Here is a 26631-nt window from a genome sequence, read left to right on the forward strand (position 1 = left end):
TATCTATCTATCTATCTATCTATCTATCTATCTATCTATCTATCTATCTATCTATCTATCTATCTATCTATCTATCTATCTATCTATCTATCTATCTATCTATCTATCTATCTATCTATCTATCTATCTATCTATCTATCTATCTATCTATCTATCTATCTATCTATCTATCTATCTATCTATCTATCTATCTATCTGGTAAACCCGTATCGCATATCACGACTTTTTCCCCATTGCCGGCAATGGGGTGGGTTTGGTTTTGGCGTGATGCATCTGGCCCGTGGGCCAGAAGTTTGACATGCCAGATCTATATCTATCTATCTATCTATCACTTCTATGATCTCTGCTGCAAACTAAACTTGAAACTTAGCATGAACACGATGGAGTTGTTACTGATTTCAGAGGCTAGACCTCTGGAGAGTATTGCTCACTTCTTAAGGTTTGCATTTGGGGGGAGTTCCTGCTTGGGTCACTTACAGTCATGTGAAAAAGAAAGTACATCCTGTTTAGTTCAATGGTTTTACATAATCGGGACACAGTAAAAATCATCTGGTCCTTAGCAGTTTTTAAAAGTAGGTAAATAAAACCTCAGATGAACAAAATGCATGACATATAACACCATGTCCTCTTTTATTTTACAAAAGGAAGCCAAAATGGAGAGGCCATATATGAAAAACCAAATATACCTGATGATTCCATAGTTTGTAGAATCACCTTTGGCAGCAATGACTTGAAGTAATCATTTTCTGTATGACTTTATCAGCCTCTCACATTGTTGTGAAGGAATTTAGGCCCATTCTTCTTTAAAACATTGCTTCAGTTCATTGAGGTTTATGGCCATTTGTTTACACACAGCATTTCAATCAGGTTGAGGTCTGGATTTTGCCTGGGCCATTGCAAAACCTTGATTCTTTTCTTTTTCAGCCATTCTGTTGTAGATTTGCTGGTGTGCTTGAGATCACTGTTGTGTTGCATGACTATGTCCTGATATATAAAACCAGGGCTTTTTTTGTCATAGAACGCCCAGAATGGAGTTCCGGCACCTTTTTTGGATGGAACCTTGTAGAGTAGGCAAGGCGAGTTGTATGACGCACCTTTTTTATTATTATAAAAAAAGCACTGTGTAAGACCATAGAATTCAAAGAGTTCTTTCTTTTTCACATAACTGTAAATTCTGGTAACCTCAAGGTTAAATTATTTTATGGTTTTTTAGTGTGGTGACTCTTGAAAATAGTTCAGAAATTTTTAACAGACCTCAGCTTAATCTCATGTTGAAATGCCATTTGTTGCTTTCTTAAATAGTCCACCCCCCCACTTAGATCAACAATGGAGCAACTTCAATGTTTTATCATTTTATATTTTATATTTACATATTTAAAATATTTAATATTTTTCTATTAGTACCACTTTATAAAGCCTTAGTAAGGCCACACCTGGAATACTGCATCCGGTTCTGATCACATTACAAAAAAAGATGTTGAGACTTTGGAAAAAGTGCAAAGAAGAGCAAGTAAGATGATTAAAGGCCTGGAGACAAACATATGAAGAACATTTGCAGAATTTGGGTATGGCAAGTCTAGAGAAAATGACTTGGCAAGACATGATAGCAGTATTTCAGTATTTGAGGCGCTGCCACAAAGAAGAGGGGATCAACTTATTTTCCAAAGCACCAGAAGGCAAGAAAAGAAATGATGGAAAATAATCAGAGAAGCAACCTGGAATTAAGGAGAAACTTAATAGTGAGAACAATTAATCAGTGATATGGCTTGACTTCAGGAGTAGTGGCTGTTTCACCACTGGAGGTTGATAAGAAGAAATTGGACCACCATTTCTCTGAAATAGTTATAGGATTTCCTGCCTGAGTAGGGGGTTGGACTAGAAGACCTCCAAAGTCTGTATTCTATTCTGTTTTCTATTCTATTCTAATATTCTATTCTATTCTATTCCTTATTCTATTCCATTCCATTCTGTTCTATTTTATATTCTATTCTATTCTATTCTATTCTATTCTATTCTATTCTATATTCTATTCTATTCTATATTCTATTCTATTCTACTCTAATCTATAGTCTATTCTATTCTATTCCTTATTCTATTCTATTCTATTCTATATTCTATTCTATATTCCAGTGGTGGCGAACCTATGGCACGGGTGCCAGAGGCGGCACTCAGAGCCCTCTCTGTGGGCACGCGCGCCATCGCCCCAGTCCTAGGCCTTCAGCTGGGTTTTATAAAACCTTTTTGCTTTAGGCCTCCGCCGCCGTGTGCAAAAAAAAAAAAAGGTTCAATCAGTTAATTTCAACTTCTCGCGGGGAAAAAAAGATCTTGCAAAGTTGGAATTGATTGATTGAACTTTTTAGTCCCACCTAGTCTGCCGTTACCACCGCAGCCACCCCTAGCCAATGGGCCACGCCCAGCCAATGGGCCATACCTACCCGGCACTCGACAATGCATAAGTGGGTTTTGAGTTGCAGTTTGGGCACTCAGTCTCTAAAAGGTTCGCCATCACTGCTATATTCTATTCTATTCTATTCTATTCTATTCTATTCTATTCTATTCTATTCTATTCTATTCTATTCTATTCTATTCTATTCTATTCTAATTTCTATTCTATTCATTCCAGAGAAGCAACCTGGAATTAAGAAGAAACTTCCTAACAGTGAGGACAATTAACCAGTGGAATGGCTTGCCTTCAGAAATTGGGGGTGCTTCATTGCTGAAGGTTTTTAAGAAGAGACCGGACAGCTGCTTGACTGAAATGGTATAGGGTCTCCTGCTTGAGCAGCGGTTGAATTAGGCCTTCTTTCCAGCTGATTAATTCTCTGTGAAAAGGGCCACATTGTGGAACAAACTGTATTTTAAATTGAAACAAGTCTTATTCATTACAGTTTAGGAGAGGGGTTTTTTTTATCATCGGCAAAATACCTGTTTATTCAGGGCCTTTAATTGTTCTGATTCTTAACAACGGTTTGAACATTTGTTCTAAAATAACGTTCTATGGTTTGCTTTAGCTGTTGTTTAGCCATTTTCCTTTTATTTCGATAAGCCATCTACAGTTAATAAGGAAGTGAGTGGCCTACAAGCTCAAGCAAGCAAACAAGTTAAGCTTAGGAGAGGATTGAAGCTGTCTTAGTTGAAATTCCACTCATTCCTGTCCAGATAGTCCAAGGATCAAAGTTTCATGCATGAGAAAAGACCGACAAAAATTGGAGAAGGCTCATGCGGTTGTAGAAAACAGAGACCGAGGAACATTTTGGAGAAGACATTTCTTCAAGTCTTCTCCAAAAATTCTTTTAACGTGAAGGCTGAAGCGAAATTGCAAGTTTCGAACCTTGTGTGTACAAGTCCAGCAGAACAAAAACCACTGGCACGTGAGACAGAGAGCGTGCAATGGTAGGAGCCGCGTGGATTTAGACACATTTATTTTTCCTGAGATACAGAATTGCAAAGCGAAAACGTGGACATGCAGGCCTCTTTCAATTTCCTTCGCCTTCCAAGCTGCCCCCAACAGAGTGAGAGCAAGCCCATACGTTTATTATACAGATGAGAAAAGTTTGAAATGTACCACTTCTGACCACACAAATAAGTGTATATATATTATTATTTATTAAATTTATATTATGCTCTCTCTTGTGATACTGGTTGATTCAATACAGGGTGATTCTGAGGTCAGCCCAAACACTGGATCCTACCTGAAGCGGAACACTCTTAACAATGTATTGCTGCCATTTCTCTCTTCCTTCAATGCAATGTGTAGGTCAACTCTTGGCCAAAGGACAGGTTACCCCAAAAGCCAGCAGGGAACCACCCCATGCCAGCACAGACCCAAAGAGCTGAGCTTTTCTCCAGTTAACTTTGGCAGCCCCAAGTGGGAGAGATCATAGCTTATTGGGATGAACTCTTCCAGGATCATCCAACATGCATGGAGAGTGGGTCAGTTGGACAATAATAGGGGCGGTTTCTTCTGAACCTCAAACTTCCTAAGGGGTATCCAGTCCCTTCTAATATCTGTCAGGACCTCTCAGTGATAGGCCTGCATGATTTCCCAGCTCCTATTTGTCCCTCCAGCATATCTTCAGAAAGTCAAGGCTTGTTTTAGGCCAGATGGGGATGCAGGTTGTGTTTCCCATCTCCTGGTTTCAAACCTGCTAAGATAAGGGGGAAAGGGTAGGGGGTCAAGGTATTCCTGCCCCCCCAGCTGGCTCTCTGAGGCAGGAAGCAGTTAAGGGAGTGAACCCTGCCTAAGCCCTATCTCCCTTTCATGAAGCCATCGAGAACCCGGTCGCTGCGCTCCGACATCCAATAGCCGGCCATCGCAGCCACAGCACCTATGAAAATGGCAGTGAAGACCATGTCTCCTTTGGCAGCCAAGGTGGCCAGCGCGCAGATGATGGCCCCGAAGAACATCTGCTGCAGCACAACCACTTCGTCATCTGTAATGTCGTCAAAGAATCCTTTTTCAGGAGCATCTGTGGGGCAACAAAGAGGTTATCAGCAGTGGCGAGGGCAGTCAGTTTTTGACCTCTGGAGCAGTTTGGCTCTCTAGGGTCAGTGTTTCTGAACCTTGGCAAGCTTCAGATGTGTGGACTTCAACTCCCAGAATTCCCCAGCCATCAAGGGGAATTCTGGGAGTTGAGGTCCAGACATCTGAAACTTGCCAAGGTTCAGAAACACTGGTCTAGGTTTGCCCTTCCCCTGCCCACTATGTAAAAACTGAGCCTCAGTTTGATTCAGAAATATATTTAAGAAGGAAAACAATAATTCCACAATTCATTTTTTTAATCTTTTAACGACCCTGTAATCCAGTGGTAGGCAACCCTGGCTCTTTTATGACTCGTGGAATTCAACTCCCAGAATTCCTGAGCCAGCCATGCTGACAGGAAAGGGAGAGGTTTCCAAGCTGAGCCATGCTGGCTCAGGAATTCTGGGGGCTGAAGTCCACAAGTCATAAAAGAGCCAAGGTTGCCTACCCCTGCTGTAATCCCTTGCCTCAGGGTGGAGTTGGGGCAACTGAATGGAGCTGAGCGTTTACTGGCTGGATGTCCTTCCTGACGCCTACACGGAGTTCGCAGCAGATATTTTCTCTTTATTCCCAGAGAGAGAAATATCTGGCGCTACCCAGGATCAAACTCACAGTCTCCTGATATTGAGGCGAGAGCTTCACCTCTAGGCCACTGTGCCGCTCAATTCCACAATTCATTTAATCCAAAATAAATCCAATTTGTGTCTGATTTGGAATATCACTCTGATTGGGATGATTGTGTTTAACTCAATTGTAGATAGACCCCAACTATTCCTGAAAGGGCAGATTTGTGAGGAAATGTCTGCAGAATACAGGGAGCAGAGAACGACAAAGAAGACGGATCCCAAAAGCTGGTCCTAGACAGAATTATGGCTACCGCATAGCGAGAAGCTTTGAGCTGTCAAGGATGCCAGACTGGTCTAGTGGTTAAGGCACCTGGCTAGAAACCGGGAGACTGTGACTTCTAGTCCCGCCTTAGGCATGAAAGAAGGCTGGATTTGGGCCCGTCACTCTTGCTCAGCCCAACCCACATCATATTACATCACAAGGTTCTTGTTATGGGGAAAACAGGAGGAGGAATGAGTATTAGGCCACCTTATTTGCAAAAGTAATAAAGGCGAGATATAAATAAATAAAAATAAAAGGCACCTACTAACTTTTACCTGGGGGTTTGTCTTCCACACAGATCCCCTCTTTGCGTAGATGTCCCTCAGCGCAAACACAGCGATAGCTGCCATCTGTGTTCTCACAAACCTCGTTGGCGCCCGTACACACAGGTTCCTCCACTTCACCAGCACATTCATCCACATCTGGGAGCCAATAAGGTCATAGAATCATAAACATATTGGCTAAAACTCCTCCATTTTGTATTTCCCATTTTCGTCCACCAATGCAGCAGCCATGTTTTCTGAGCTCAGTAGGGCAGGGGTAGTCAACCTTGGCTCTTTTATGACTCGTGGACTTCAACTCCCAGAATTCCTGAGGCAGCATGGCTCAGTTTGGAAACCTCTCCCTTTCTCCTCAGCATGGCTGGCTCAGGAATTCTGGGAGTTGAAGTCCACGAGTCATAAAAGAGCCAAGGTTGACTACCCCTGCTGTAGGGTCATCATTCCTGCTCAACTGCTGCTCCTCACTCACCATTTCTAACTCGATAAATCCTTGCTTTCCCTAACCTTGATTCAGCAGGTTTCAAGTGTCGAAGGACAAATCTAAATTCGGGCTTTGCTCCAAACAAGGGGAAAAAAAATCTGTTGCCTAGCAAATCAATCCAGATAAGGTTTGCATATTTTATATGCTACATCTTACCCGGTGTGGGCTCTCAGGCCTCTTCTTCCATTAGCTTGTTACATTTGGGATTAACTATTGGAGAAAAGGGAGCTGAGTGCTCAAAAGCCATGACAAAATACAGGTAGTCCTGGATTTATTGAGCACAACTGAGCCCAAAATTTCTGTTGCAAAGCGAGACAGTTGTGAAGTGAACTTGGCCCTCATTTTACAACCTTTCTTGACACAGTCGTTAAGTGAATTATTGTAGTTGTTAAGTTAGTAACAATGTTGTTAAGGCAACCTGGCTTCCCCATTGACTTTGCTTGTCAGAAGGTCAGACAAGGTGATCACATGACCCAGGACCGTCATAAGCATGAGTCACTTGCCCAGCGGCCAAACTTTGATCATGTGACCATGAGGATGCTGCAATGCTTGTCAAGTGTAAAAAATGGTCATAAGTCACTTTTTTCAGTGCTGTTGTAACTTTGAACGGTCACTTAACGAACTGTCGTAAGTCAGAGACTACCCTTACTGACAGCCAACTATGATCCACCTCTTTATTTAACTCTATATGTTTTGGTTCATTCCTTGAAACTTTCTATCCATAACTCCACAGCCTTCCTACAACTTTTTCTGGAATTCCTCTATTCCTTCTTTGGCTGGGCTGCCCTACCTGCCAAAGGACAAAATCTCAGGTTACTCTTTAGACCTCAGTTCAGTGATCAGTAACTCTTTCACAGGGAATGAACTGGGAACTCCCCAGTTGAAAGCAACCAGATCCTGCAAAAATCTCACCTGTCAGAACTTTTGTAGAAAAAGACAAAAATCTTCTGACATTTTACAGGAGATTTTTGGCGTTCCCACGTGACTTCAGCCATTTAATTAATTATATGGGGAGGAATTTGCAGGCATTGGGTGGCAATAATTACAGCTGCCACAGCATTCATTCAATCCATTTCTACAGCTGCCCACTTCAGTCAATGACTTTCGGCAGCATACAGTTCAAAAAATACCCTACCATCAAAAATGCTAAAAACATTTTAAACCAATAAAAAACACTAAAAACATCCAGATTATATATACACCGGTGCGAGATGCCTGGCCAGTTAGCAATACAACCAGGCAACGGGGCCCTTAACACATTCAGCCTCTCAGGCACAGAAACACAGATATGATTTTAGGACCTTACGAAAGGCTAACAGGATTGGGGCCAATTTAGAGCATTTTCCAGGATAGAGCCAACCATCACAGCCCCATCTGGAGTCCAAAGGAAAACAGACTGCAACAATTCAGCAACTCCCAAAGTTAAAATTAAAGGAGTCCTTGCTACTTTAACAGCCCAAGTCCTCTAGGCCAGGGCTTTTCAACCAGTGGTACGGGTACCACTTATGGTACATTGGCACCTGGCAGGTGGTACGTGACCATCCTAGAAAAGTGGTAGCGGGGGAGAGGAATGAGCTGAACCGGTGGCAGCACCGCACAAGCCTGAGCGAGAGATGGCTGGAGCTGCAGGGCTGTCAGGGCTCAGCGGAAGCGCCAGGATCAGCCCCAGCCCAGAAGAAGCGCCGATCAGCTGGAATGTTGCAGCATCTCCAGGGTCTTGTGATTTACATTCAGATGCTTGGCAACTGATTCATATTTATGACGGTCACAGTGTCCCAGGGTCATGTGAAGTGACCAAAACCTGCTGCAACGACCCAGCACACGGGGGGAATAAAAACCAAACACCCCCCACCCCACCCCTGCTGCCAATCCTCAACAGAAATGCTGACAATGAAAACCTTGGACAGGAGGAAGAGCACCGCCGGGCAGGCAGGCAGGTGTCTTGCTCGGCTATGCCTTGGGGGGCACTTTTTTCAGTGCCATTGTAACTTCAAATAGTCATTAAGTGAACTGTTGTAAGTTGAGGACTACCTGTACTTTATCACTTTTTCCCTTTTTTTTTTTTGGTCATCAAGTTTTTGACACTTTGCTAGGCGACTGGTGGTACTCGGATGTTGCCATATCCTAAAAGTGGTACAATGGGTGAAAAGGTTGAAAAGCCCTGCTCTAGGCTAGGCTGCCCAGAAGATTGGCTGCCTCCCAATTATGCAGGAATAGGAATACCCAGTCAAGGAACTGCCAAAAAAGCCAATGGCAAACAGCAAAGCCAAAGAATCTCTAAGACCACCCCCACCAACACTGACAGGGCAAGCCACCAGAACATAAACTGAGAGTAAACCCCACTCCTTACTAACACTGATGATGTGACTTAGTTTGGGTAATGAAACTGGGTAGGAGCCATGGGGGCACAATGGTTAGAATAGAGTGTGGCACTGCCCACTGCCAGGAGTTCGATCCTGATAGGCTCAAGGTTGTCTCAGCCTTCCATCCTTCTGAGAGTAAAATGAGGACTCAAGATTGTTGGGGGCAATATGCAGTATGCTGACTGGGTTAACCGCTTAGTGCTGCAAAGCAGGGGTCCCTAACCCCTTGACTGTGGCCCACCGCTCAGCCTTGAGCCGTTCTGAGCCAGGCCGCGGGAGTGGCAGGTGAGCATGCACGTGCGTGCGCGTGCATCCCCACTTGCACGAGCAGCGGGCGAGCACGCATGCGCATGCTCCATTTGCGTGAGTGGCAGAGCGTGGGTACCTGCCACTTGCGCAAACAGAGCTGCACGCGCCTGCGCCCCTGCCCACCGCTCATGCAGAACCATCCCATCTCCCCCCACTGCTGGTCCACAGAGCTGGAAGCATTGGGGAACTCTGCTGTAAAGCACTATGAAGCAGTATATACAAGTCTAAGTGCTATTGCTCATGAAACATCTGCGTGAAAACAACCAAATTCAGAGAACGCCAAGGACTCCTGATAGGAACACTTGCATAGAAAGGGGTGATACTTGAACTTACCAAGGCATTTGACACCATCTCGCTGGTAGCCCTTGTTGCATTTCTTGCAGCGAGAAGGCCCAGCACCCATGCAGCCAATACAAGGCTTGGCACAGTCTAAAGAGAAAGTAGAAGGCAAAATGAAGAGCTGGCAAAATGAAGAGCTGGGCCTAGGCCAGTGGTGGAGAACCTATGGCACGGGTGCCAGAGGCAGCACTCAGAGCCCTCTCTGTGGGCACGTGCGCCGTCGTCCCAGTCCTAGGCCTTCAGCTGGGTTTTATAAAATCTTTTCGCTTTAGACCTCCGCCACCGTGTGCAAAAAAAAAAAAAAGGTTCAATCAATCAGTCAATTTTAACTTCTCGCGGGGAAAAAAAAGATCTTGCAAAATTGGAATTGATTGATTGAATTTTTTAGTCCCACCCAGTCTGCCGTTACCACCGCAGCCACGCCCACCCAATGGGCCACACCCACCCAATGGGCCACACCCACCCGGCACCCGACGATACATAAGTGGGTTTTGGGTTGCAGTTTGGGCACTCGGTCTCTAAAAGGTTCACCATCACTGGCCTAGGCACTTGCATAGGGGTAAGTAAGGCTGGATGGCTAGCTGGCTAGGGGTAAGTAAGGCTGGATGGCTAGCTGGCTGAATGAAAAGGGAGTAAGGGAGAAATATCAGAACATTATTTTTGTATGAACCATAGCAGTTAAAGGTATCAGGCTAGAAACCAGGAGACTGTGAGTTCTAGCCCCTCCTTGGATACAAAGCCAGCTGGGTGGTCTTGGGCCAATCATTCTCTCCCAGCCCTAGGAAGAAGGAAGAGGCAAAAGCAAATCGTTTCCCAAAAACCTTGCAAAGAAAATTGCAGGGATTGGTCTTTTATGACTCGTGGACTTCAACTCCCAGAATTCCTGAGCCAGCATGGCTCAGCTTGGAAACCTCTCCCTTTCCCCTCAGCATGGCTGGCTCAGGAATTCTGGGAGTTGAAGTCCACGAGTCATAAAAGAGCCAAGGTTGCCTACCCCTGGCTTATACCATTCCTGTGTGATAGATTCCAGGGTTTTCTTATAATCCAAAATAAATCTCTTTCATAGCAACCGAACCAGTAAAAGGGGTGTAGAAACAGATAGAATGGCTGGCTCAGGAATTCTGGGAGTTGAAGTCCACGAGTCATAAAAGAGCCAAAGTTGCCTACCCCTGGTCCAGGCAATTGCTAGGAGTAAGAAACTGACTCAAAGGCACACATGCACAAATAAATGTAGTAAGCCTAACATGAAGCATCAATCCATCTACTGCTTCCTGCTTACGAGTGAAACATAGGTTGCTCTCGTAGATGTAAATCTGCCCACCTGGCTAAGAATGTCTGCCTATGGTAGTGTTTCTCAACCTTGACAATTTTAAGGCATGTGGACTTCAACTCCCAGAATTCCACAGCCAGCAATGCTGGCTGTGGAATTCTGGGAGTTGAAGTCCACATGCCTTAAAATTGTCAAGGTTGAGAAACACTGGCCTATGGGATGGGAAAAACAGTGTCCTCAGTTGGTAGATTATGTCATTTTTGCACATGCTTTGCTTCCACGAAGAGCTTGATGCCTAGTAGGATTCGTGCACCAAAGCAAGACAAAGGAGGGTCAATGTGCTCATGGCATGGCTTCCCACATTATCCAGAGGAACAGAAACATCAGATCATCTGCCGAAGACCCATTTCTCCGGCAGAAGCAGGTCTGCTTCTTGAATGGGTTCGAGGGCTGCCTACAGCAACAGACGGTGCATTTTGGAAGCTTTAATCTCTTACCTCGGCATTCATAGGAGCCTTCTGTATTGACACAAAACTGGTTGCTGCGACAGTGTGCCATATCGGTGCCACATTCATCTATGTCTGTAAGAAAGATGGAGAGATCAAGATAGGGGAGGCAGATCTTCTCTCCCTCCTTCCCTCTCTCTCAGTTCCCATGAAGGAATCTTAGATTCTCCCTTGAGCTTCTACGTTGCTGTTTCTCTTATTAATATTTACTAAATTTATTGCGGCTACCTGCTGTAAAAGACTCTAGGTAGCTTATAACAGGGGTCCTTAACCGTGGCAACTTTAAGCAAAGCTGGCTGAGGAATTCTGGGAGTTGAAGTCCCCAAGTCTTAAAAGTTGCCAACGTTAAGGGCTCCTGGCTTATAACATCCAAATATACATATATAACAGTTAAAAACACGATACAGGTACACCTCAACTTCGACCCATTCGTTTAGCGAACGTTCGGAGTTACAACAGCAGTGAAAGAATTGACTTATGACCATGTTTCACACTTATAACCGTGGCAGCTGCATCCCCATGGTCAGGTGATCAAAATCCAGATGCTTGGCTCATATTTGTGATGATTGCAGTGTCCCAGGGTGACCTTTTGCAACCTTCTGACACGCAAAGTCAATGGGGAAGACAGATTCTCTTAACGATCGTGTTACTAACTTAATAACTGCAGCCATTCACTTAACAACTGTGGCAAGAAAGGTCATAAAATGGGACAAAGCGTATTTAACAACTGTCTCGCTTAACAACAAATGTTGGGCTCAATTGTGGTCCTAAGTCGAGGACTATCTATCTTCACGATTATTTACTGAATTTATTATAGGTCGTCTCTGACTTATGATCTCAATGGGGCCTGCCGAATTATTCTCGTAAGTCACGACAATCATAAAGTGACTGGCTCAATTTTGTGACCATTTTTTTCTAGCAGTCATTAAGCAAGTGGGCTGGTTGTTAAGTGAACCCTTTGTTCACTATGGAGTGTTTTCAGCAAAAATGTCATTAAATCATGGTCACATGACTGTGGAACATTTCAAAGAGCCGACCAGCTGCCAAGTGCCCAAAATTCAGTCATGTGACTGCAGGGGGGGGAAAGGAGGAATTGGCTCGTAAATACCTTTTAAGGAGCCTGTTGTAATTTTGAACGGTCGCTAAGCGATCGGTCATAAATTGAGGACTACCTGCACCACATCCAGTAAAAGCAGGCCTTTGAAGAAAGTCTGCTTTTTCCAACATCACCCAGCAACTCCAGACCTTTCCAGGGCCACAGGCTCACCGATGCATCGTTGGTTGTGCAGCATCCAGCCTCTCTTGCAGCGTAGACAGCTGGTATCCTCGGGGCCTGAACAGCGCCCACAGGCCCGGTAGCACTCTGGGTGGGAGACAGAATTGTGTGAAAAGGAACACAGTCTACGACTGATGTGAGGTGGAAACTTGAGAAGCAAAAGCAGTACAGGGCTGAAGAAAACGCTGTTCCCAGTGGTGTGCAAAGCAGTTGTATGCAAAGCAAAGTTGTATGCAAAAAGCAAAGTTAAAAACAACTGTCGCTTACGTGGCCAACCTGCCACGTAAACTACAGTTATTTTTAACTTGGCTTTGGGATGCTTTGAGATTGGTAGATGGAATGGGGAGATCGCCTATTTCTTGCGTTGAGCTTTATTTTATATAAGTATGTACGTGGTATAACTCTTTTCACACATAAAGCAACACACGATCCATGGTGGTTAGCATGCAGCACTGCAGGCTACTTCTGCGGACGGACGGCTGCCTGCTGTTTGGCAGTTCGATTCTCACCGGCTCCAGGTTGACTCAGCCTTCCATCCTTCCGAAGTCGGTAAGATGGACCCAGATTGTTTGGAGGGGGAATATGCTGACTCTGTAAACTGCTTAATGAGGGCTGTAAAGCACTATGAAGCAGTATATAAGTTTAAGTGCTGTTGCTATTGGACTAGATGACCTCCAAGGTCCCTTCCAACTTTACTATTATTTATTATTATTATTATTATTATTATTATTATTATTATTATTATTATTATTATTATTATTATTATTATTATTATTATTATTATTATTATTATTATTATATTATTATTACTATTATTACTATTATTACTATTACTATTATTAAATATAGTATTGACTTGAAACTTTGATTTGCTTGCTCTTGCAAGCTTTAAAGTAGACTGTATTTAAAATGCAACATTTCTAGGTTGGTATAAGCTAATTTGTTGCATTTGGGATATGTGTGTGTGTGTGTGTGTGTGAGAGAGAGAGAGAGTGAGTGAGAGAGAGAGAGAGAGTGAGAGACAGAGAGAGAGAGAGAGAGAGAGAGAGAGAGAGAGAGAGAGAGAGAGAGAGAGAGCACTCTGCATGTTCTTGTGCTTGTTGTTATGAGGGTAACGTTAATCATTACCTTACAACACTAAGAGAAATACCAACAATCCCTCTGCTTTTTCTTTATTTCCTGCAGAAAGCATATCTTCTTATGTCTGAGAAAAACATCACTAAAAATATAGTTCCTTCACTGGGACTGGGCTTGTAGGCTGCAATTATTTATTTTTTAAAAAAAAAAATCTACATGTTCTGCTTGCTAAAGACATGGGTGCCAGTAAAATTAATCAAGGACAGAGTTTTTTAAAAATAAAAATGGAATTGTGCTAATGAAAAAGAAATTAAGAAGATTAACTCCCGTCTTTGTCCTATATAAACTGCTGACCAGGTGACCAAAAGGTTTATTTAAATTAAAAAAAAAACTTTAATCTATCATTCCGGCTGGTAACAGATTCTAATGTAAAGCGATTTTTGAGTCAGCAAAAGCAAAGATGTGTTCCTGTTATTTTCTATAGGAATTGATCGTCATATTTTCAAAATCATCCTCTTAATTTAATTTTCTGCAATTGAGTGGTAATTAATTCATACCCAGCGTGGTTCTACGATGTGGCTTGAGGGTGAAAAATGAGGGAGCACTTTCTATGGCCAGAAAACTTGAAACATTCGGAGAAACCTCAGTTTTTCATTTTATGCACATGGCTAATATAGATCAGCAATGATTATAATCAATGCATTATAGATGTTCCTTCTTTTGAGAGAAGGACTGGTCAAAGGTCACCCAGTTTGTGCCTAACGTGGGATTAGATCTCACCGTGTCCTGATTGCTAGCCTGGTACTTTAACCATTACACCAGGCTGGCTCTCTTCCTAACTTAGTACTTTCTAGATCAGTATTTCTCAACCTTGACAATTTTAAGGCATGTGGACTTCAACTTCCAGAATTCCACAGCCAGCAATGCTGGCTGTGGAATTCTGGGAGTTGAAGTCCACATGCCTTAAAATTGTCAAGGTTGAGAAACACTGTTCTAGATACTGTATGTTATACTACAACAAAGTCATGCTTAATATCTATCATACTTATAGGAGAAGACTTGAAAGTATAAAGTAGACATGGATAGGGTTGTCCAGCAAATATTAACAATGAACAGATTAATTACCCATGTTCAGAGAATGTAAATGTAAGATGGGTAACTTTTAAATTCAAAGCATTTATCTTTCCTAAAAAATAATGGTTATTATATTCAATTTAGAAGGAAGATAAGAGATATTTTCAGACCCTCCTCTTCTCTCCCTTTCAAAGGGCCAAAGCTTGGAACAAAAGCTACCATTTAGGACAGGGGTCTTCAAACTTGGCCCTTTTATGACTTGTGGACTTCAACTCCCAGAATTCCTCAGCCAGGCACACGTGCCTGGCTGAGGAATTCTGGGAGTTGAAGTCCACAAGTCATAAAAGGGCCAAGTTTGAAGACCCCTGATTTAGGATATAAAGGGAAGAGGGACATTGTTTACAGAAAGCCACCATCTATGGTAGTATTAGCCTGCAAGGGGCTTTATTGATTCCTGGCAACTGCCAGGATTACATCCTGAAGTTTTCTTGGCCAGATTTCAGAAGTGATTTGCCGTTGCTTCCTTCCTAGGGCTCAGAGAAGTGACTGGCCCAGGGTCACCCAGCTGGCTTTGTGTGCCTAAGGCAGGACTAGAGCTCACCATCTCCTGATTTCTGGCCCGATGCCTTCTCCACCACCCCCAAGAGATTACAAAATGACAATTCCACGACCTTCCCCAGCCCAGCACAAACACTCTACATACCCGCACATACCAGGTGGCTGTCATTGCGAGCAGCTTCATAGTAGCCATCTCCACACTCGGAACAAAAGGGACCACCGTAGCCAGTCTGACACATGCAGAGGCCCGTGCCCCCACTTGTGCCTTCACCATCACACTGCCCATATCCACTGCAAGGTTTCTCGGCACCCCCAGGGCAGGCTGCGGAGAGATGGAAATCAGAAGTGGAAACCAACATGTAGTTTGGCTCTAATTCTGCAGTGCTCAGATTTCTTACTTCTCCCCATTCCAGATACCTACGTTTTGCAATGTTAAGAATTTTCATTAAAGACTTCAGTATTTAAAGATTCAAGTCTCACCCCCACCACTTCAAGCGGACCAGCTCTCCTTATCCCAGTGGTTCTCAACCTTTTTAATGCCGCGACCCCAACCGGTCGTAAGTCGAGGACTAAACCGGTCGTAAGTCGAGGACTAAACCGGTCGTAAGTCGAGGACTACCCAACCGGTCGTAAGTCGAGGACTTTCCCTGCCCGGGAGCACCGCACATGCGTGGTTCCGCCCCCTGCGCCGGCCGAGGCGTAGCTGGCAAGCGGCAGAGACGGAGCAGGCCGACCACCAGCTGGCCCAGCCCAAGGGAGGTAAGGCACCCGCTGGAAAAGGGGGAAAAAATGGCGGACAAAAAAAATGACGGACAGCCTTGCTTGGCGACCCCCGTGAAATGGTCGATCGACTCCAAATGGGGTCCCGACCCACAGGTTGAGAACCACTGCCTTATCCCATCAGGTGGCCCATTTATCCATCCATCCGTCCGTCCGTCCGTCCGTCCGTCCGTCCGTCTGTCCGTCCGTCCATCCATCCATCCATCCATCCATCCAACATGGCCAGCCACTCATGTATGGGGAAGGAAACTGAGTGCTTAACTAGTGTGATTAATTTTGGGCATCACAATTTACGGAGGATTCAGAGAACTGGAAGAGCTCCAAGAAAGACAATAGAGATGATCAGGGGACTGGAAGCTAATTTGTATGTGGAGAGACTGTGAAATGTTTAACTCTGAGAGGAAAAGTTGGAAATGGGATTATTAACACTCTTCTAGCACCTGAAAGCTGTCACAAAGAGCACATCTGTGGCTGATTTTCTGTCTCCCCAGAAGGCAGGATGTGGATTACTGGTCTCAATTTATAAGAAGGTAGATTCTGATTGGCTACTGGAAACATTTCTTAACAGGAAAAGCAGTTGGACTCTGGACCCCAATTGCCTTGGAAGGCAGTGGGTTTCTCTCCATTAGATGCACTTAAATAGACTCTGGACTTCCATCTGTCAGAGATATTTTATTCTGGACTCCCATACTGAATGGCCTGAATGATCTCTTCCAACTGAATTGGTGACTGAATATTACTCTTTTTCAAATGATTGGAAATCCTAGGTAAACTTCGCTTACCAACTGCCTTGTTTACCAATTGTTCAAAGTTACAGTGGCGCTGAAAAATTAACTTTACAACCAATGCCAGCATTTACCACTTTGCAGAGTCATTCAGTTATGTGATCACCATTACAGTCAGGATGTGCAGTCCTGTGCCTGGCCTCTTGTTTTTCTTCCCCTACTCTTGCAGAGTGGAGGATTGGAGAGAAAGGAATTACAAGAGAGGAAGCAAGAACGCAATACGGAATACACATCGAGAGCAAGGCNTTCAGCAAGCGGGACTGACCTAGGGTGAATTTTAAATAGGGATAATTCTTAATGATTTTAACAAGACACAGCTATAAATATTTGGTTTTTAATTGGCTTTTACAGGGGAAATGTTTTGTATTGTTTTAATATGCTGTGAGCCGCCCTGAGTCCCATGGGGAGAAGGGCGGCATATAAATTAATGAAAATAAATAAATAAATAAATAAAGTAGACTCTATTTAAAATGCAACATTTCTAGGTTGGTATACGCTAATTTGTTGCATTTGGGATGTGTGTGTGTGTGTGTGTGTGTGTGTGTGAGAGAGAGAGAGAGAGAGAGAGAGAGAGAGCACTCTGCATGTTCTTGTGCTTGTTGTTATAAGGGTAACGTTAATCATTACCTTACAACACTAAGAGAAATACCAACAATTCCTCTGCTTTTTCTTTATTTCCTGCAGAAAGCATATCTTCTTATGTCTGAGAAAAACATCACTAAAAATATAGTTCCTTCACTGGGACTGGGCTTGTAGGCTGCAATTATTTATTTTTTTAAAAAAAAAATCTACATGTTCTGCTTGCTAAAGACATGGGTGCCAGTAAAATTAATCAAGGACAGAGTTTTTTAAAAATAAAAATGGAATTGTGCTAATGAAAAAGAAATTAAGAAGATTAACTCCCGTCTTTGTCCTATATAAACTGCTGACCAGGTGACCAAAAGGTTTATTTAAATTAAAAAAAAAACTTTAATCTATCATTCCGGCTGGTAACAGATTCTAATGTAAAGCGATTTTTGAGTCAGCAAAAGCAAAGATGTGTTCCTGTTATTTTCTATAGGAATTGATCGTCATGTTTTCAAAATCATCCTCTTAATTTAATTTTCTGCAATTGAGTGGTAATTAATTCATACCCAGCGTGGTTCTACGATGTGGCTTGAGGGTGAAAAATGAGGGAGCACTTTCTATGGCCAGAAAACTTGAAACATTCGGAGAAACCTCAGTTTTTCATTTTATGCACATGGCTAATATAGATCAGCAATGATTATAATCAATGCATTATAGATGTTCCTTCTTTTGAGAGAAGGACTGGTCAAAGGTCACCCAGTTTTGTGCCTAACGTGGGATTAGATCTCACCGTGTCCTAATTGCTAGCCTGATGCTTTAACCATTACACCAGGCTGGCTCTCTTCCTAACTTAGTACTTTCTAGATACTGTAGGTTATACTACAACAAAGTCATGCTTCATATCTATCATACTTATAGGAGAAGACTGAAAAGTATAAAGTAGACATGGATAGGGTTGTCCAGCAAATATAAACAATGAACAGATTAATTACCCATGTTCAGACAATGTAAATGTAAGATGGGTAGCTTTTAAATTCAAAACATTTATCTTTCCTAAAAAATAATGGTTATTATATTCAATTTAGAAGGAAGATAAGAGATATTTTCAGACCCTCCTCTTCTCTCCCTTTCAAAGGGCCAAAGCTTGGAACAAAAGCTACCATTTAGGACAGGGGTCTTCAAACTTGGCCCTTTTATGACTTGTGGACTTCAACTCCCAGAATTCCTCAGCCAGGCACGTGTGCCTGGCTGAGGAATTCTGGGAGTTGAAGTCCACAAGTCATAAAAGGGCCAAGTTTGAAGACCCCTGATTTAGGATATAAAGGGAAGAGGGACATTGTTTACAGAAAGCCACCATCTATGGTAGTATTAGCCTGCAAGGGGCTTTATTGATTCCTGGCAACTGCCAGGATTACATCCTGAAGTTTTCTTGGCCAGATTTCAGAAGTGATTTGCCGTTGCTTCCTTCCTAGGGCTCAGAGAAGTGACTGGCCCCAGGGTCACCCAGCTGGCTTTGTGTGCCTAAGGCAGGACTAGAGCTCACCATCTCCTGATTTCTGGCCCCATGCCTTCTCCACCACACCCAAGAGATTACAAAATGACAATTCCACAACCTTCCCCAGCCCAGCACAAACACTCTACATACCCGCACATACCAGGTGGCTGTCATTGCGAGCAGCTTCATAGTAGCCATCTCCACACTCAGAACAAAAGGGACCACCGTAGCCAGTCTGACACATGCAGAGGCCAGTGCCCCCACTTGTGCCTTCACCATCACACTGCCCATATCCACTGCAAGGCTTCTCGGCACCCCCAGGGCAGGCTGCGGAGAGATGGAAATCAGAAGTGGAAACCAACATGTAGTTTGGCTCTAATTCTGCAGTGCTCAGATTTCTTACTTCACCTTTTCTCCCCATTCCAGATACCTACATTTTGCAATGTTAAGAATTTTCATTAAAGACTTCAGTATTTAAAGATTCAAGTCTCACCCCCACCACTTCAAGCGGACCGGCTCTCCTTATCCCAGTGGTTCTCAACCTTTTTAATGCTGCGACCCCAACCGGTCGTAAGTCGAGGACTAAACCGGTCGTAAGTCGAGGACTAAACCGGTCGTAAGTCGAGGACTACCCAACCGGTCGTAAGTCGAGGACTTTCCCTGCCCGGGAGCACCGCGCATGCGTGGTTCCGCCCCCTGCGCCGGCCGAGGCGTAGCTGGTAAGCGGCAGAGACGGAGCAGGCCGACCACCAGCTGGCCCAGCCCAAGGGAGGTAAGGCACCCACTGGAAAAGGGGGAAAAAATGGCGGACAAAAAAAATGGCGGACAAAAAAAATGGCGGACAGCCTTGCTTGGCGACCCCCGTGAAATGGTCGATCGACCCCAAATGGGGTCCCGACCCACAGGTTAAGAACCACTGCCTTATCCCATCAGGTGACCCATTTATCCATCCGTCCGTCCGTCCGTCCGTCCGTCCGTCCGTCTGTCCATCCATCCATCCATCCTATATGGCCAGCCACTCATGTAGGGGGAAGGAAACTGAGTGCTTAACTAGTGTGATTAATTTTGGGCATCACAATTTACGGAGGATTCAGAGAACTGGAAGAGCTCCAAGAAAGACAATAGAGATGATCAGGGGACTGGAAGCTAATTTGTATGTGGAGAGACTGTGAAATGTTTAACTCTGAGATGAAAAATTGGAAAGGGGATTATTAACACTCTTCTAGCACCTGAAAGCTGTCACAAAGAGCACATCTGTGGCTGATTTTCTGTCTCCCCAGAAGGCAGGATGTGGATTACTGGTCTCAATTTATAAGAAGGTAGATTCTGATTGGCTACTGGAAACATTTCTTAACAGGAAAAGCAGTTGGACTCTGGACCCCAATTGCCTTGGAAGGCAGTGGGTTTCTCTCCATTAGATGCACTTAAATAGACTCTGGACTTCCATCTGTCAGAGATATTTTATTCTGGACTCCCATACTGAATGGCCTGAATGATCTCTTCCAACTGAATTGGTGACTGAATATTACTCTTTTTCAGATGATTGGAAATCCTAGGTAAACTTCGCTTACCAACTACCTTGTTTACCAATTGTTCAAAGTTACAGTGGCACTGAAAAAATAACTTTACAACCAATGCCAGCATTTACCACTTTGCAGAGTCATTCAGTTATGTGATCACCATTACAGTCAGGATGTGCAGTCCTGTGCCTGGCCTCTTGTTTTTCTTCCCCTACTCTTGCAGAGTGGAGGATTGGAGAGAAAGGAATTACAAGAGAGGAAGCAAGAACGCAATACGGAATACACATCGAGAGCAAGGCACTGGCATCAGCAACCACAAGTGTGCTACACAAACAGCCTAGTGTATTCCCCATTGTGTGCCTGCTTACTTTCCAATTCTCCACTCTGTGAGTGGAGGAGGAATGGGTCAGGCAGAGAGACTGCCTACAGAAATTGATTTTTTTTTCCTCTCTCCCATCCTCCTCTTGCAAAGTGGAGATATTGGAAAGGAAGGGATTGCAAGAGAGTAACTAGGCACACAATGAAGAATACCCAGGCTGTCTGTGTAGCACATTCACGACTGCCATCTGCATGGCTTTCAATGTGTATTCCTCCTTGTGTGGCTGCTTATTCTCTTGTAATCCCTTCCTACCCAATTAATGGAAATGCAAATATTAATTCCCTTCTTGTTAATTACCCAAGTGCAGGGATAACAAAGCCCAACAGTGGAGGAATGGGGGAAAGGAAAGCAGTTGCAGTCATGTGATTTTCCACTTTAGCAACCGCTTCACTTAATGTCAGACGTGCTGGTCAGTTGTGGTTGCTAAATGAGGACTATCTGCATTACAAACAAGCCATCTCAGATCTGTTTATTACCCTCTCATGATCTTTTCCCTCCCATCTGGTGCCTTCTAGAAATATTGGAACTCTCCTCATCTCCAGCCAAGTAGCCAGCAGAAATGCTGCCAGGTTACAGAATCAGCAGAATGGCGAACCTTTTAGAGACCGAGTGCCCAAAAACTGGGCCTGCCCCTGCTCCACCCCTGCCCCGCCCCCACTCCGCCCCACCCTGCCTGCCCGCAGGGCCACTCACCGCCTCCAGGCCCTGCCGCAGATCGCCCAGGCAGCCCAGCAGCACCATGGCAGCCATGCCCTCTGCCCACACCCTGCAGCATCAACTGTGCGCGTTGGGGCGTGAGGGCAGAGTCATGTCTACGCTGCCTGGCTGCCATGTCCTTGGCTACGCTGCTCCGCGTGGGCCACCCTCAGGGGCAACTCTCCTCCAGGGAGGCTGCTGGTGAGGAGGGGGTCGCAGGCAGAGGCAAGATTGGGGCAACGGCATGTGTGCCCAAAGAGAGGGCTCTGAGTGCCGCCTCTGGCACCCGTGCCATAGGTTCGCCACCACTGTCTCAGACCCTTAGCTCATATGTGGATTAAGAAATTAAATCAGGGAGAATAACTGGAGTCTTTGGTCCAGCCAGATTCTGGAGGATCCACAGATGAGCTAAGGACCTGAGATGCACAAAGGCCGTTGGAGCATCCCCTCCAATAAACCCCAGGGGCCTTAGAAACACTCACTCTGGCAATCAGGGCCATAGGTGCCAGATGGGCAGCATAATTTCAGGGTATCCATGCACAGCCATTGGAAAAAGTCTGGATGCTGCTGCTGCCTAAGGAAAAAAAAAATCTTCTGGTTATTGCCGCTCCTCATTCCGCCACGCTGCAATTTATCAATTATACAAGCTCTGTACAACTCCCAAGAATGAAATAGCCATATAGTATTTGGGCAGGAGAGGGAAACAGATACAAAGTCAGATCATGGGTCCATACAACACATGATTGTCTACACCAGGGATCCTTAACCCCTGGGCCACAGGCCGGTAACGGTCCCTGGCCTGTTAAGAACTGAGCAGCACAGCTGGATGTGAATGACAGGCGAGCAAAGTTTCAGCTGTATTTGCAGCCACTTTCCAACACTAGTATCACTGACTCAGCTCCACCTCAGATTATCAGGAATTAAGAATAGAATAGAATAGAATAGAATAGAATAGAATAGAATAGAATAGAATAGAATAGAATAGAATAGGGAGCTGGAAGGGACCTTAGAGATCTTCTAGTCCAGCCCCCTGCTCAGGCAGGAGAACCTATACTATCTCAGACAGATGAATGTCTAGTCTTTTCTTTAAAACCTCCAGTAATGGAGTGCCCACGATTTCTGGGGGTAAGCTGTTCCACTGGTTGATTGTTCTCACTGTCAGGAAGTATTCTCCTTAATTCCAGGTTGCTTCTCTCTTTGATTAGTTTCCAACCATTGTTTCTCATCCTTCCTTCTAGTGCTCTGGTGAACAACCTGGCCCCCTCTGCCTTGTGGCAGCCCCTCAGATACTGGAACACTGCTATCATGTCTCCCCTATTTCTTCTTTTCTTTAGACTAGCCAAACCCAAGTCCCATAGCTGTTCTAGGTTGCAACCTCCTCCTTTCCACCCCCTAGTCCAGAGGTAGGCAACTGTGGCTCTTTTATGACTCGTGAACCTCAACTCCCAGAATTCCTGAGCCAGCATGGCTCAGCTTGGAAACCTCTCCCTTTCCCCTCAGCATGGCTGGCTCGGGAATTCTGGGAGTTGAAGTCCACGAGTCATAAAAGAGCCAAGGTTGCCTACCCCTGGACTAGTCCATAAAAAATTGTCTTCCACAAAACCAGTCCCTGGTGCCAGAAAGGTTGTGGGCCATTGGTCTACACTGACTAGTGGTGGTGCCTGGGGTTTCCAAGGTCTACCTGGAGGTGCTTTCTGTAGGCAAAGCAGATATTCTGTCTCTGGATTTGTTTTTTTATTTTTAACTTTGCCTGCTGAATTACGTGGATCGTTGAAGTTCCTCCTTTCAACCCCATGGCTTGAATTTTCCTCCTGCTAACGTGGGGGAATACCGGTATGATCTGTAGTAAATAAGCCTCCAGACTGAGCTTCTCCCACGTTAAGTAAGTTAAAGCATCCTCCTCTTTTTAACTCACTCATGAAACCACCAATGTTCCACGTGGTCTTCACTTCGCTCCAGCAGCTGGTGGCAGGCAAAATCTGATGTAGAACACACACTTTCCAATACTTCCAACAGACGTGTCTCACTGGGAGGGGAGAAAGAGACCGCATGAGCATCGAGGGAGTTGGACAAGGCAAGGCAGAGCTCTGCCCTAGAAAGTCTACCCTGCCTGCTTGATCAAAACAGCCCCGTCATCCCTCTAAGCCAGGGTTATTCAACTTTGGCAGCCTGAAGATGGGTGGGCTTCCCCATTCACTATGCCTATCAGAAGGTTGCAAAAGGTGGTCTCATGACCCTGGGACACTGCAACCGTCATAAATATGAGTCAGTTGCCAAGTTTCTGAATTTTGATCACATGACTGTGGGGATAAGTGTGAAAAATGGTTATAAGTCGCTTTTCAGACCACCTCCAATCAACTTTGTAACTTTGAACGGTCACTAAACAAACTGTCAAGGACTACCTGGATTGGCCTTTCATACAGGAAACTTAAATGAACTTCATGGCAGGACTGGCCTAAGGGTTATTTTTAGCTTGGTTTTATAATAATTTTTTAAAAATAATAACGGCCTAATAATATTTCATTTTAATTAACATTTTAACTTTAGTATTTTTGTATTTATGTATTTGTTTTTAAAAGGCTGTAAGCCGCCCTGAGTTCGCAGGGAGAAGGGCGGGGTAGAAATATAAATAATAAATAAATAAATAAATAAATGTTCTTTCTCAAAATTTCATCCAGATATTCTTTGGGCCAGCAGCCAGTCTCTAATGCTTTCCTTCCTCCCCAGAGTCAAGTCAGAAGCTGGCCAAATGACAGGCAAGTGACTCTGGGGACGCTGTGAGCAACAGCTGTGAAAGCATGGAACAAACATGGAAGGTGTTTGTCAAGCAAGGGAACATTTCCTTAATTAATTAATGTTGCAGCAATCAGCCTCTCACTGCAGATATACTGTACGGAGAAAAAAAAAGGATAAAAAGTTGTAATGTATCTTTGTTAGTTTGTTTTTTTTTAAAGGTAAGCTTTCATGTTCACTAAAACCAAAACTCACACAATGGATAATTAAAATGGAGAAAAAGGTAACAAACTTTGTCTATTCATAGAGGATGCACGGGGAAGGTCACATTAGAAAGGAGGGCGCATGAAGAATCCCAGATTTGATTGGGTATCTATATAGAAAACATCCCAGCTAATTAATGATGACATCCACAGAGGAAAAAAAATTGCATTCTGGCTGTGTGCTCATTTTTCAGTTTAAAACTGGCAGAAATGAAATCTATCTGCGTTGGTGCAATTCAATCTATTAACCAGCTCAGGTACTATTTTTCTATTAGTTTTTTCCCCCAAAAGTATTAGAATGGCATAATTCCCATAATTCCCAGCCAGCTACCTGAGTCCATGTGCATTTCCTATCTGGGAGCTTAGGTTGACTGATATTTTCTTTTAGGCAAGTGAGGACAATACCCTGTAAATGTGCTGAATTTAAAACTTGCTCGTTTTTTTATAATTCTTTGAACTATTCCCAAATGTTCTGATATTCTAAATGAAATAACAGGCTTAGCTACCTCTTAAGGGAGAAAAAGTATTTTTTTATTCCAGCCATACATGTCATGATCAGCTAATGGAAATATTTAATGCCTCATTGAGGTGACAATCACTGCCAGAATTCAAAATCACATGGAAGGCTGGGAACTGTTATCCAATAATATGTATTAGTATATTAAATTTATATGCTGCACATCTCACCATCCATGCTTAAGGACAACATGGATATGCATTCATTTAGGGGTATTTTTTTTGTTATTGTTATTAAGAGTAAAAAAAGGTCCTATGACAGTGATGGTGAACCTTTTAGAGACTGAGTGCCCAAACTGCAACTCACAACCCACTTATGCATTGTCGAGTGCCGGGTAGGTATGGCCCATTGGCTAGGGGTGGCTGCGGTGGTAACGGCAGACTAGGTGGGACTAAAAAGTTCAATCAATCAATTCCAACTTTGCAAGATCTTTTTTTTCCCCACAAGAAGCTGAAATTGACTGATTGAACTTTTTTTTTTTTTTTTTGCACATGGTGGCGGAGGCCTAAAGCGAAAAGGTTTTATAAAACCCAGCTGAAGGCCTAGGACTGGGGCGACGGCGCACGTGCCCACAGAGAGGGCTCTGAGTGCCGCCTCTGGCACCCGTGCCATAGGTTCGCCACCACTGTCCTATGAAGTTTTTTTAAAAAAATAAACCCTAATAATAATAATAATAATAACAAACAAACAAAACAAATGTATATGTTTCTTAAAGTTGCCAAGGCTGAGAAGTTCTGTCCTAAGAAAATAAACTGGGGCTCCAGCTGCAATAAAGATTCTGGCAACTGGGGTATTGTCAGAATTTCCACCATCATGTTTAAAATGAAGCAACTACATGAGTTATCATAGCCTTGGGTTTGTTTGTTTGTTTTTAAAGAGACTTCATCTTAGGTGTCAAGGCCCATCTTGTTGGACTTCATGCAATCAGGATGCTAGTAAGAGGTTGCTACTTCCCAACGAGGATACTGGTATGGCCCGGGGTCTGCAGTATCAGCATCTCACCAATGGCCTGTTGCAGCCCAGCCTTCAAATCACCTGTTGGCGTATTTGGCAAGCTTCTCTTCTTCCCAGGCTGTGTTCCCGCCCCCGAAGTTCTCTCGCTGTGTCCGCTCCAGACCCTGAGAAGGCAGGACAAGCCTCACAGCAAAGCCAGAGCTGGTCTTCTCGCGCCCCATCCCAGCACAGCAGCCCTCAACCCCATGCAATGCAAACCGACCACCTCCATTGCTGCTTTCTGCCCCTCATCCTCTATACATCTCCATACCTCTCTCAGCAGCATTTGCTCCCTTCGTCCCCAAATCCTATTCTGAGACTGAAGGGGGATGGGTGGGAAGGGCAGATGAATGCCTAGCAATCCCAGCTAAATGGGATGTCCACTTTGCATTAATCATGATTACATACGCCCAGGCCATTTTGGAGATCCTTTCTAGGCTCCCACCTTATTGAAATTGTCAACAAGACCCCGACAGGTCTGGCAGGTATCTTGCTGGGAACTACCAGAGTTTGGCATCCACTGGAATAGCAAGAGGAAGGAGAACAGAGCAGGTGGGATCTTCATCCTGGAAAAAGCCATTTTCAGGTCAGGAACAAGACTGGAAGAAAGAGGAATGTTTACGAGATCAACAAGAGTATTTGAGAAGCTGATGAAGCAAGAGACTCCTAGGCCAGTGATGGCGAACCTTTTAGAGACCGAGTGCCCCAAAAACAGCCCCAACCCCGCCTTGGTCCCCGCTCTGCCCCGTCCCACCTGCTCTACCCCCACCCGCCCTGCCCCGTTCCACCCCTGGTCCCACCCACTCCGCCCCCACCTACCCTGCCCCCGCTCTGCCCCCACCCACCCGCAGGGCCATTCACCGCCTCCACGGCCAGCCGCATATCGCCCAGGCGACCCAGCAGCACCATGGCAGCCACGCCCTCTGCCCGCATCCCACAGCATAAACTACATATGATGG

At 44.4% G+C, this 26631-nt stretch overlaps 1 protein-coding gene across 1 annotated transcript; it reads right to left on the bottom strand.

Annotated features, from left to right (window-relative positions):
- Positions 1-4184: 4184 nt before the first annotated feature.
- On the bottom strand, positions 4185-26261 carry CRELD1 (cysteine rich with EGF like domains 1). Its single transcript, XM_029284827.1, has 10 exons — positions 26118-26261; positions 25715-25797; positions 23082-23192; positions 21649-21740; positions 18722-18898; positions 12227-12322; positions 10951-11034; positions 9178-9273; positions 5686-5832; positions 4185-4469 (listed from the first exon to the last, which is right to left on the bottom strand). The coding sequence occupies exons 1-10, from the start codon at positions 26250-26252 to the stop codon at positions 4249-4251; spliced, it is 1242 nt and encodes a 413-aa protein (XP_029140660.1). The 5' UTR covers positions 26253-26261; the 3' UTR covers positions 4185-4248.
- Between the last annotated feature and the right edge of the window lie 370 nt (positions 26262-26631).

The sequence above is a fragment of the Protobothrops mucrosquamatus genome, unplaced genomic scaffold, assembly GCF_001527695.2.
Source record: "Protobothrops mucrosquamatus isolate PMUCROS unplaced genomic scaffold, P.Mucros_1.0 scaffold_10, whole genome shotgun sequence".
In the NCBI taxonomy this organism is placed as follows: Eukaryota; Metazoa; Chordata; class Lepidosauria; order Squamata; family Viperidae; genus Protobothrops; species Protobothrops mucrosquamatus.

Excerpts from the sequence above, each read along its gene's own strand:
- CRELD1 (XM_029284827.1), bottom strand. The coding sequence starts at position 26,252 with ATGGCTTTTTCCAGGATGAAGATCCCACCTGCTCTGTTCTCCTTCCTC. Across the intron at positions 25,798-26,117 it reads TTGTTGACAATTTCAATAAG|GGTCTGGAGCGGACACAGCG; the intron begins GTGGGAGCCTAG and ends CTGCCTTCTCAG. Across the intron at positions 11,035-12,226 it reads GCACAACCAACGATGCATCG|ACATAGATGAATGTGGCACC; the intron begins GTGAGCCTGTGG and ends TCTTTCTTACAG.